Source organism: Mustela nigripes, chromosome 11, assembly GCF_022355385.1.
Source record: "Mustela nigripes isolate SB6536 chromosome 11, MUSNIG.SB6536, whole genome shotgun sequence".
Classification (NCBI taxonomy): Eukaryota; Metazoa; Chordata; class Mammalia; order Carnivora; family Mustelidae; genus Mustela; species Mustela nigripes.
The window spans coordinates 726,356-737,787 of record NC_081567.1 but is presented as its reverse complement, the minus strand read 5'-3'; the positions used below and the strand labels follow the sequence as shown (position 1 = coordinate 737,787).

The 11,432-nt window shown below is 48.6% G+C and overlaps 1 protein-coding gene across 4 annotated transcripts; it reads left to right on the top strand.

The window, feature by feature from the left end:
- Positions 1–405: 405 nt before the first annotated feature.
- On the top strand, positions 406–11,206 carry ZFAND2A (zinc finger AN1-type containing 2A). Of its 4 annotated transcripts, XM_059414262.1 has the most exons (7): positions 406–630; positions 1,811–1,908; positions 2,576–2,670; positions 4,970–5,098; positions 8,430–8,581; positions 9,398–9,481; positions 9,873–11,206. In XM_059414262.1, the coding sequence occupies exons 2-7, from the start codon at positions 1,854–1,856 to the stop codon at positions 9,889–9,891; spliced, it is 534 nt and encodes a 177-aa protein (XP_059270245.1). In that variant the 5' UTR covers positions 406–630; positions 1,811–1,853; the 3' UTR covers positions 9,892–11,206. The 4 variants fall into 4 exon arrangements, 3 of the variants coding, with proteins under 3 accessions (XP_059270245.1, XP_059270246.1, XP_059270248.1); XM_059414263.1 differs by lacking the exons at positions 9,398–9,481; positions 9,873–11,206 and adding an exon at positions 9,318–9,375 and having other exon boundaries at positions 407–630; XR_009406903.1 differs by lacking the exon at positions 8,430–8,581 and having other exon boundaries at positions 542–630.
- Positions 11,207–11,432: the final 226 nt, after the last annotated feature.

The window sequence follows — 11,432 nt, the reverse complement described above, 5'->3', positions numbered from 1 at the left end:
GGCCCCTACCCCACTCGGGGCGCCGCTCGGCAGTGCCGGCTGCGTACCTCGCGGTGTCCCCTCTGCGGCGCGGGCTCTGCCTCCCTCCGCGCGCTGCTCCCCGTACGTCAGACCCCTCCGCACGTCTGCCGGGGGCCTCAGCTTCGCCGCCGTGACTCAGCTTTCCCGCGCCGCGCAGTCGGCCAAGAGCGCCTGCGCGGAGCCACTTCACCGTGACTCAGCGGCTCCGAGAAGCGGCCGGACTGTTCGAGAAGGGAGGCGGTGGAGCGAGGAGTGGCGGGTCCACGGAGCCGCGGGAGGTCGGGATTGGCCGGCCGTGCCGTGACGTAATCTGGGCGCGCCGGGAACGCCGAGCCTCCGCGGGGCGGGATTGGCCGGCCGGGTGGTGACGCTATTGGGGCGCGCCGGGCAGGTAGGGGCCCAGGCGTCTCTCTGAGCCCTAGGAAGCGAATAAATGGCCGGAGCTTTGGCGGTATGCGATGCTTCGCACTTCCGCGGGCTTGGACGACGGGGCGCCGCTCGTCGGATCACTCGTCCCCTGCGGCTGGCCGCTGGAAGGGACATCCATCTTCCCGTCTCCGCCGCCTCCTGCTCGCCTCCGCAGCCACCCGGACGCCCGACTAGAGCCAGGTCCGGGGACGGGTGCGGGGCCCCGGGTCGCAGGGCTGGGAGGGCTCCAGGTGCCAGCCGAACGAGCCCACGGCCGGGGGCTGGGCCGGATGAGACAGCGACGGGCTCACCTGCCGCCGGCCTGCGCTCCGGGGCGCGGGCAGTGGAGACGTCGTGCGCGCTCGGGACCGGAGTGGGTGGGTGCTGGGACGGGAGTCACAGCGTTCTCTGAGGGTGTGGAGAAGCCGTGACGGTCGGGGCAAAGGCCCCTTCGGAGGAGTGACTCTGAAGCACGATCCGAGGGGAGGAGCGGGGGGGTGGGGAGACTGGGGACAGCACGGCGGACGCTCCCCGGAGTGGACCCTCCAGACCTGACTTCTGGGGGCGGGGAACTGGGGACAGCACGGAAGACGCTCCCCGGAGTGAACCCTCCGGACCTGACTTCTGGCGGGGGAGGGGGAGCTGGGGACAGCACGGCGGCGTACGCTGCCCGGAGTGGTTCCTCCGGACCTGACTTCTGGGAGGGGTTCTTGAGAGGGTTGTGGGTGCTAGGTCCTGGAAGGGATCTATCTCATGAGGCCTGTTAACGGACTCCAGTTCCCTCTGGAGCGCAGTAGCTTCACCCTTCGTCCACCTGGTTTCCACGTGAGTTAAGCGCTTGCTCTTCTCCCTTATCAACTCCGGGTTGTCATTAGGGAGCAAGTTCTGAGTAAACCTCAATGCATGAGGGAGTAGAGAACAGCAGGGACAGAGCTGAAGCTCTTCTAATTCCCGTGATTTGGCGCCTGGCAACGGTTTTGTGTGTGTCAACAAGTATACTCACTCCATGAAACTGTGGCCCAACTTTTGGCCGGCGTTTGTGTAAGTTGAATATGGAAAACCCCTGTCAGCGTGAGTCAGAACGGTTTAGCCTGAATTCCGGGTGAGATTCTTCAAGTAGGAAATTAAAAGACCCAAGAAACAGTGGCTGTCCTAATAGGGTGGATTCTGAAGTATCAGCATACTTGTACTCAAACTTCTTTTTCTCTTTGCTGAAAAGCAGCAAGAATTTGTGATGCTTTACTGCCCTGCGGGGGCCAAGGATGACTCGGGAATTGAATGCTTCCCACAGAGCATGTTTATTTTCTTAGCCCTAAGTTATGAACTCTGGGGACTAAAATGATGGCCATCTTTCCTTACGTAACTGTTTTAATTCTTGTAGGTGATCCATCTCTCTGTCATCTGTGTTTGGACACTTCCAAATAATGGAGTTCCCTGATTTGGGGAAGCATTGTTCAGAAAAAACTTGCAAACAGCTAGGTAAGCACTATTAAGAGAATGTTGATAGGCAATGTGTGTTTTGTTGGCTGTTTAGTCAGGAAGAAGACTGTTTTATTAATTAGCTATTCTCTGGGTCTTGCCTCTGGTGGCTTTTCAATATTGAGAGGCTGGCCTGAGGTTCGGTTTCTATTCAGCACTGTTACTCAGGGTCTGCTGAAGGCCAGGTACCACGGCCAGGGCCAAGTGGATACAAGTGTGCTGATTATATATTTGTGATATTACATGGGATGGGGCTTTTTTGAAAAGGTAGCTTTAAAGGGGCACCTGGGTGGCTCGGTCAGTTAAGCATCCTACTCTTGGATTTTGGCCCAGGCTGGTGAGAAGGAGCCTGGAGCTGGGCTCCTGAGCTCAGTGGGGAGTCTGCTTAAGTTTCTCTCTGTGCCCTCCCCCTACCCCCTGCGGCCTCTCTCTAAAAAAAAGAAATTAAATTAAAAAAAAAAAAGAAAGAAAGAAAAGATAGCTTTATAAGTTCTTCAGTTTTGCTGGCATTGTGAAATTTATGATCCCTGAAGTTTTTCTCACGTGTTTTTCTCCTCAAGGATATATTTGGTAGGCATAAAGAAATCAGTGTAGGTAAATACCTGTTTAATGTGCTCTAGAATTCTTTGGTCCTAATTTTTAAAATGGTATTGTTTTTTTGTTTTAGATTTTCTTCCCTTAAAATGTGATGCATGTAAACAAGATTTCTGTAAAGCCCATTTTACTTGTGCTGCACATAAATGTCCCTTTGCATTCACAAAGGTAATTTATCATACTTTATTCCAATGAGTCTTGTTTTTCATTGTCTAAAGCTGTGCTGTCCAAGTAGTAGACATTAGCCACATAGCTAATTAATTAGCCATATAGCTAATAATTTCATTCAAATGAAGTGAGATTTAAAATCTAGTTTCTCAGTCACATTAGCTACATTTCAGTTGTTCAGCAATCGTATGTGGCCAGTGACTACTGTGTTGGACAGTGCAGATGTGGCGTGTTTCCACCATCATGGGGAGTTCTAGATGGCACACCTCTAAAGCAACAGGTTTCATTTTTAGGGGCTCTTAAAGTCAGATTGTACCTAAACCTTCAAAGCTTACTTTGCATGTTAAAATATTCTGTTCTTTTGATTCATTATGCTGAGAAAAAAACAGGAGTATCTTTGTGAAGTGCAAGAAATACTTGACAAGGTATCTTACCTGGGAGGTATTAAAAATGCTTATCTGGGGGTGCCTAGGTGGCTCAGTGGGTTAAAGCCTCTGCCTTCAGCTCAGGTCATGGTCCTGGGGTCCTGGGATCGAGCCCCGCTTCGGGCTCTCTGCTTAGCAGGGAGCCTCCCTCCCCCTTGCCCCCCGCCTACCTCTCTGCCTCCTTGTGATCTCTGTCTGCCAAATAAATAAATCTTTTTTTAAAAAAAAATGCTTATCTGGGGGACGCCTGGGTGGCTCAGTGGGTTAAAGCCTCTGCCTTCAGTTCGGGTCATGATCCCGGGGTCCTAGGATCGAGCTCCGCTTCGGGCTCTCTGCTCAGCAGGGAGCCTGCTTCTCCCTCTTTCTCTCTGCCTGCCTCTCTGCATACTTGTGATCTCTGTCAAATAAATAAATAAAATCTTAAAAAAAAAAAAAAAAGAATCCTTTAAAAAAAATGCTTATCTGGGTAACTTTACAGTCTTGTGAATCTTTTTTTTTTAATTGTATTTATTTATTTGACAGAGATCACAAGTAGGCAGAGAGGCAGGCAGAGAGAGAGGAGGAAGCAGGCTCCCCGCTGAGCAGAGAGCCCCATGTGGGGCTCAATCCCAGGGTCCTGAGATCATGACCTGAGCTGAAGGCAGAGGCTTTAACCCACTGAGCCACTTAGGCGCCCCATCTTGGGAATCTTTTTAGTGGCAAATAGTACCTGGTAGAAACAGGAAGATGAACAGGACTCTAAGAAAATCAACTTGTGTGAGTCCAGAGGTGTAATACCTCTGTTACTGACTTTGCACGTGGCCCCCAGCCTATATTCATTTTGTTTCTGGTGGTTCAGAGGTTATTTTAGTGACTTCTTTGGGTCTGTACTGCTGCTTCCCTAATGGCAGTTAGAAACACGAATGACTTAGCATTATTATGTGCTTTCATTATTGTTGGCCAAGGTCTGACCCTCCAGCATTTTCTAGGTCATCATGAGGGTGTGGGGGAGGGTGACTCATATTTACCAGGCCCTGATGACTAGGCCACACAACCCAGTTTATTTGTTGGCTGTGACCTCCTCATGTCTCTAGATAGGGAGAGTCTGGTTAGAGATCATTAGTAATGCTTTATTTCTCAATTTGGCAGACTTGTCATCTGACTTCTGGGTGACCCTTCAGCTCAGCCCCTACAGACAGTAGGCCCCATTAATTCTGTGATTATCTGTTTGGATGTCAGTTGTCACCTCTGTTTTCTTGCGGAGCTAAGTTTCTTTAGCTCCTGCCTTGGCTCTAACTGCTGGGCATGTAGCCACTGGGTGCCTTGTTCTTCCCTCCAGAGCTGCACAGTCTTGGGCTTGGGTGGTCATTATGTACCTGAGAGCTCAGCCTAGCTGTGTGTTCCCTTGTCAGGTGAGTGAGTCTCCCTGCGTGTGAGAGCTGCAAAAGGATTAGATAGGCTGTTGGCAATTGAAGGCAACCAGAGGGTCTTTATGGCTAGTGTTTTCTTCTTTTTCTCCATTCTGAGGGCTTTGGGCTGCTTCACCACTCACTGAGATGATGCTGGACAGAGCCAGGCTGCCCTGAGACCAGATCAGTTTCACCAGCTTCTCTCCATGGCTGTCTTTTACTAATTGTTTCAGGGTCATTTGCACAGTTAGGTAATAGTCTGTCATGTTTAAATTCCACTAGATTCCACCTTTGGCAGCTCTGCCCTGAATCTTTAGGGTTCCCTTACTGTAAATCCTTTGTGTTAACTGTATCCCCTTCTAATGAGTAGTCGAAAGATCAGTGTGTGTTCACTATGTGATTTTCAATGCGTTATGCTGTTGTACCTTTTTCTTTCGAGTTTTGATTGTCTGAATCTGGAATATTCTCTTATATCATTATTTTTAGGATGTTCAGGTCCCAGTGTGCCCACTTTGTAACAACCCAGTCCCAGTAAAAAAGGGAGAGATACCAGATGTGGTGGTTGGTGAGCACATTGATCGAGACTGTAATTGTCATCCTGGGAAGAAAGAGAAGGTAAGGACGAATTTTGTGACTGTTGGTTTTCCTTAGCGGGGAAAGGTCGATTATCTAACTGTGGTCTGTAGTACTCATCATTTGTGTACAAAATAAAAGTTTCCCATGTTGTCCTGGCTTGGGTTCTTACGGTTATATGAACATGCTCTGAATATCAGAATCTACTTTGGGATTTGTTTCCCTTATAGGATTCTTACCTTTTTCTCTCAAGATGGAGCGTTAAGGTGTTTCTAGAATCATTCTGTTAATGTGTACTTTCCCTAAGCTCGTCTAGGAAAACGTAAAAGGATACATAGAATTTGAACATTCAGTGTTCTTGCTTTTGTAGTGTTAGTATCTTTGTGAAAGCTCTCCGTTTGTTCATTTGGAGTAAATCATGTTAGGAAACACAGTAGGCCCTATTCTCCACAGCAGGTGCTTTCAACTTGTTTGTTGGCTCCGACTCCTCCTGAAATACAATGAAAATGACAGGAAGCAGATTCTTTTTGCTCGTCTTGTTTGGGGTACTTCCTTTTTCTCCCAAGTATGTGTCTTGTTTTCTTTTAAGTTTGTCTTGTTCCCTGTAGTTTTGGGCATTGTGTGTTGACCACAGTGTGGGCTGAGCATCGAGTTCCCTCCCCCTGTTCCCATGTGGTCAGGTCTCTTGCCACCCCTGCCCTCCCAGCAGACATGGTGTGTGCTCCTGGACCAGTGTCCCAGTTCTCCATAGGTGAGAGATTCCCTCTGCATTTCTCTTATGCTAGATCCTAGTTTCCTGCATCTATCTCCCTTACGAGGGCTCTCTAACCTCCTGTCTTGTGCTTTTCTTTCTTAGTTTTCACCTTATTTGGGGAGAGGCATATCTTCCACGTGCGAAGGACCATGGAAGATAAATGGGAGGTTGTGTATGTCGCAGGGTCTTTGTTCTCTGTTATTCCTTGCTCAGCTGCCTGGGGGTAGCAGCCTGGCTTTAGAATCTTTGTTTGAATATATTTGTGGGCGCTGGTTTGTTTTCTTGCTGGGAATTTCCCAGCTGTTCTCCATTGGGCCTTTGTGGGACCAGTTTTCTGTCTGTCAGCTTGAAGGCTTTCTCCTCACCCCATCCCTTCTCTCCTCTGCCCCATCCCAGAGTTCCAAAACTTCACCCTGACTGTTCCTTGTGTGGATGCATTCTCATCTGTCGTGCTCTGTAGACAGTGGACCCTTCCAAACTGGAAGCTCCAGTGTTTCCATCTGGAATGCCATATTAGATTCTTTGATTTCCTCTAGACTCCTGTCCCTTGGGTGCTGGGCCTCTTGGATAGGTCTCCTTATTTCCTCTGTAAGTTTCCTTTCCCTGTGAATTCTGCATCCGGGGTGTTTCTTGTGCGTCCCAGTGAATGTGCTCCTCACGAGCTAGGCTGAAGCCGAGTACTCAATCGCATGGTGGCGGCAGCTTGGACTCTCACCTTTGCTGTGGGTCTTCTGCCTGGTCCACCTTCTGTGCTCTGTGATTTCAGGTCTTTCTCTTGGGCTAATCGGATTCCCCTCAGAAGGCATTCTGTTCCCTGCCCGGAGAGCGTGCTGTGGCTTCCGGAATTGTGGAGCTAGGTGGAGAGAGCTCTCGCAGCTCCTCTGCAGGGAGCGTGAAGTCCTTACTGCCTTCTGAGTGCTCATCCTGTGTTTCTTGTGCTTCCCCTGCCCATTGATGACCCTCCCAGGCCAGCAGCCTCTCTCAGACCCTCAGCCAAGCGTGCGTCTGCTGCTGGGCTCAGGTGCAGCACTGCAGGTCTGTTCTCATACACGCTGCCACTCCTGTGGTGGTCCCATGGCACCCTGAGCGGCTGCTACAGCCAGTTTCAGATATATTGGGAGTTTTGTTTATGTATAGGGGTGTTTCTTGACCTTCCCCACCAGCTTACAGTTTGGCTTTCTTGTATCTGCCAGGTTCATTATTACTTGAGTGCTTTTTCCCCCTAAAATCTTATAACTGTTTTTTTTCCTCCTTATCTTGGTCCTTGCGGGTTTATCCCTTTTCAGAAAATCTGCTGCTTGTCATTTTCATTGTATTTCAGGAGTCAGAGCCAGTATACGTGTTCAGTTCTCCTTCCTTAACCAGAAGTCCAAGGATCCTCAAACTGAACTTGCCCTTGGTTGACAGCACATAATGTGTGCCCTCTCCCCTCAGACTGCAGATTCTCAGATGCTCAGGCCTTTCTGGGGTTTGGTCTCAGCCAGCTCTACGGCTTGCCCTTCCCAAAGGCCCTACCAGGTTACTCAGGTTTGTTTTTCTGAGATGCCCTGCTCCTTTCTTACTGCTCTCCAAAATAGCATATGGGCTTTCAAGGAGCTCGAGACTTCAGGAAATGGGCATTTGTCAGGCTTAAATCTCAGGTTCCAGTCATGAATCCTGGTTTATAGTTATAAACTACCTGGTTATGTTACATTATTTAATGTAATAAGTAGAAGTTTTGTTAACCCCTGCTTGCTGTTTTCAACCTCCAACATGACAGAATAAGCTCTGTATGCCTGAGCCTAGCACCCAAAACCTTTTATTCACCAGCCAACCCCAGTTCCCTCCATAACCCCATTCTCTCTGTGAGTCCTTAGAGCTTTGCCCTCCAATCATTCTGGAACTTCTAAAACCTGCCTGCCTCTATATAAGACCACAGCTGCACTTGGCATGCTTTCCTCCTGAACTGACAGGGTCAGTTGACAGGGTCTTCCTTGTTCTTGGCCCACCCCAGATTCGGGACCCAAGTCCATCCCCTGTCCCCACGCCTGCATGCACATGTTCCAGTCACTCAAGGCAGCCTGTGCCTACCCATCTTTGCTAAAGAGCTGCCCTTGGGCTTCTAGATGGATACCTTTTGGCCAGCATCCTTGCTCTACAGAGTCGGCAGTGCCTGGGAATTTATATCACTCCTTCACCCCATCCCTATTGCCCCCTGCGAAAAAAACCCCGAACCCCAAAAACATAATGGGTATAGAGACTACAGATTCTTAGCTCCATGGAATGTCTTCACAGCCCCTGGAACCAGCTGCCTTCTATATAACTGGCATGATTCCACAGTCTTGGTCCCCACTCCTGTGGAGGGTTTTTTTGTGTGTGTGGTGTTTTGTTTTGTTTTGTTTTGTTTGGCCTGAGAACACCTCCAGTCGTCCCACAGGAATCCCCAACTTAAGATACTGCTTTTGTGTTTGTTAAAACTTTGCCGTCTCCTTGGTACTCACCTGTGTGCTTGGCAGATGTTTGAATGAAATCTTGACATCTTCATTCCTTGTAGTGAAGAACCATTTCTCGTTTAAATGTTGGTAGTCTTATTGGGGCTTGTTAAATAATTGCTTATTGAAGCAATTCTTGCTTTCTCAGATTTTTACGTTCCGGTGCTCAAAAGAGGGGTGCAGGAAGAAAGAGATGATGCAGGTGTCTTGTGACCAGTGCCATGGGAGTTTCTGTATTCAGCATAGACACCCTCTGGATCACAGCTGCAAGCACGGGGGCCGCCCCATCGGCGCAGCTGGGTGAGAAGCGAAGCTGCCTGTGACGTGCTGGCTCATGTACAGGGACACCCATGGGACCGCCTGACCCCCATGGTGGGGATAGGGCAACTCTGAGCATTTACCGAACTAAGTTGTTGAGGTGGAATATTTGTTGTAGGAGTTTGGATGAATATAATCTAAATTAAAATTGGATTTTAAATTAAAGTTGGATTTTAGTTGTGTTTCTTCCTGTGGCTGCCAAAACAAAGCACCATGGCCTGGGCACCTTCATCAGCAGTTCAGTCTCCCTGCTCTAGAGGCACAAGTCTGAGATGGACATGTGGTGGGGCGGGCTCCTCCCAGAGGCTCTGGGGTAAGCCGGTTCCAGGCTGCGCCCAAGCTACAAGTGGTTTGCTGGCAGCCCTTGGCATACTTTGGCTGTGGGCATCTCTCCCCCAATCTGTGTGTCCATCACTTAAGTTTTCCTTGTGTGTCTATGTCCATATGTCCCCATTTTATGTGGACATGGTCATACTGGATTAGGGTCCCGCCCTTCTCCAATCTGAGCACATTTCAGCTAATTACACCTGTCATGACCTTACTGATAAATGTCACATTCTGAGGTCTTGAGTATTTAAGACTGTGAGGCTATCACTTTGCTGGGGACATAATTCAACCTGTTCACAAGTGGTATAACAGAGCATCTTTCTCAAGTCAGTGAAAACGTTTGCCTGAACTGGCAGTGGAATGCTAAAGTTTACCTTTTCGTTCCTGGTAGTTTCTCAGGTCGCCCCGCACGCAGCTCTCCAGGTGAGCGATGAAGGGGTCGATGACTGTTGGTCTGACCTTTCTGAATAGGTGCACAGCTGCCCGAGCCTCTGAATCCAAGCCATCGGGAGCGTTAAACACACTGTCCACCAGTTGGCTGGCTCGGCGACTCAGGTATGGGTCTGGATGGCATGCACAAGGGCAGGTGCTTTGTACCGGGGGCGTGGTTCTTGTCTGAGTGACCAGCACTGCAGAGTCGTTGCAGTACTGTTAATAACTGACTGGTTAAAATGATGTGCTCGGGGTGCCTGGGTGGCTCAGATGGTTAAAATGATGTGCTCGTCCATCGGCTCAGTGTAAGGAAGGCTGAGAGATCTGGATATGAGTTTTCTCAGGCCCTGAGTTACCAGCACAGTTCATTCCAGCACAGACCGTATCAAGAAGTAACAGGTCTACAGCTGGTTGCCGAAATACCTTATTTAGCCTAGTGCTTTTGTGTGATGCATTGCTCCTGGTTAATCAAGACAAACCTAAAAAAATAAGCTGTTCTTCTGTTCTCTTTCAGGTGGAAAGTAAAGAGGTGATGGGACTATGTCAGCCCACAGTGGCTTGGTGGCTTGTGTGTATCACTGTAGCAGGGCAGGTAGTGTTGATGCTGTAGTGGCTCTGTACTTCTCCTCGCAGGTAGTGTGGAATGCCATTAAAACTTTCCCAGTAAACTGTACATGTTTTGGCAGAATAAACAGAAGGATTTTGATATTCTAAGTTAGGCTAAGCTACTCCATCAACCTGCTTCCTCCAAATAAAGTGACATAAAGGTTGATCTGGCACACTCAGATCCTTCAGAGGGCGGCTCTGCCCTGGCCTGAGTCCCTCAAGAACAACCCAGCGTTCTGGAAGCCTCTGTCACTTATACAACCACACAGCTGATTTATTCTGTCTTCATCTTGTGGCTGAGGTACCTGAGCCCAGGAAAGGTGGGAGAGGCCGTGGGCCTACTGTGTTAAGGTCCTTGTTCAGAGGTGGCCCCAACACACAGTCCCTATTCCACTGAGCAAACAGCTCTGTGGCCATACAGACTCAAGTGCTGGGCTTACACTGACAGCCTCAGTCCATGAAGCATCCCCATGTCCTGTGACCCTGGGCACTGGGAAACTGAAGCAAGATGTCATTTGAGTTGGGTTCTGATCTTAACCCACTGGTCATCCACCTAAACATCCAGACCTCCCTTTGCTCTTGTCCAGGCGATGACTTCTGCTTTTAGAGCCTCAAAATGCAAAGCAGGGAGAGGCTTCTGTTCAGTTTCCATTCCAAAAATAGGTGATCAAAACTATTTCTGTGGGCTTAGTTGGTGGTACGTGTTCTGGACCAGTGGTTCTCACACTTCCCAGGCTCGTAATTGTGTGGAAGGCTCCTCCGAAGGGTGCTGGGCCCCACTCCCAGAGTCTTCTGGTTCTGTGGGGCTGGTGGGCCTTGAAAATTTGCACTTCTAGCAAGTTCCCAGCTGATGCTGCTGGTCTGGGGACCCCACTTAGCCAAATAACTTCTCTGTACCCGTGCTGTCCAGTACATGGTGACTAGCCAGAGTTTATGGAGCATGGGAAATGCATTTGGCACAACTGGGGTTGAATTTTTAGTTGCATTTAACTTAAAGGCAAATTAACTTGTGCTTTTTAGAAAACTCTTCAGTGTGTTAACTATGGTATGTGAGTCTTCTTTCATCTATAAATTTTAAATAAAGGTCAACCCTTTCTCATGAAAACATAATACCCAAATTGAGAATCAAAAACACTGAGCTTTGAAGACAATACCAAAAAAAGTATGTGATTGTTGAAGTTATTTACATGTTGAAATGCTAATATTTTGGGTATGATGGATTAAATAAAGCAATAAAGTTGATCTTACTTGTTCTTGTTTTAACTGTGGCTACTAGAAACTTTAGAAACAGGTAGGTGGCTGGCATTATATTTCTTTTTCTTTTTTTAAAAGATTTTATTTATTTATTTGACAGAGAGATCACAAGTAGGCAGCAAGGCAGAGAGGGAAGCAGGCTCCCTGCAGAGCAGAGAGCCCGATTCGGGGCTCGATACCAGGATCCTGAGATCATGACCTGAGCTGAAGGCAG

What these genes read in the sequence shown, in the direction of transcription:
- ZFAND2A (XM_059414262.1), top strand. Translation starts at nt 1,854, where the DNA reads ATGGAGTTCCCTGATTTGGGGAAGCATTGTTCAGAAAAAACTTGCAAA. An exon ending in AAAAACTTGCAAACAGCTAG is followed by an intron (nt 1,909 to 2,575) that starts GTAAGCACTATT and finishes TTTTTGTTTTAG; the next exon opens with ATTTTCTTCCCTTAAAATGT. An exon ending in ATCCTGGGAAGAAAGAGAAG is followed by an intron (nt 5,099 to 8,429) that starts GTAAGGACGAAT and finishes TTGCTTTCTCAG; the next exon opens with ATTTTTACGTTCCGGTGCTC.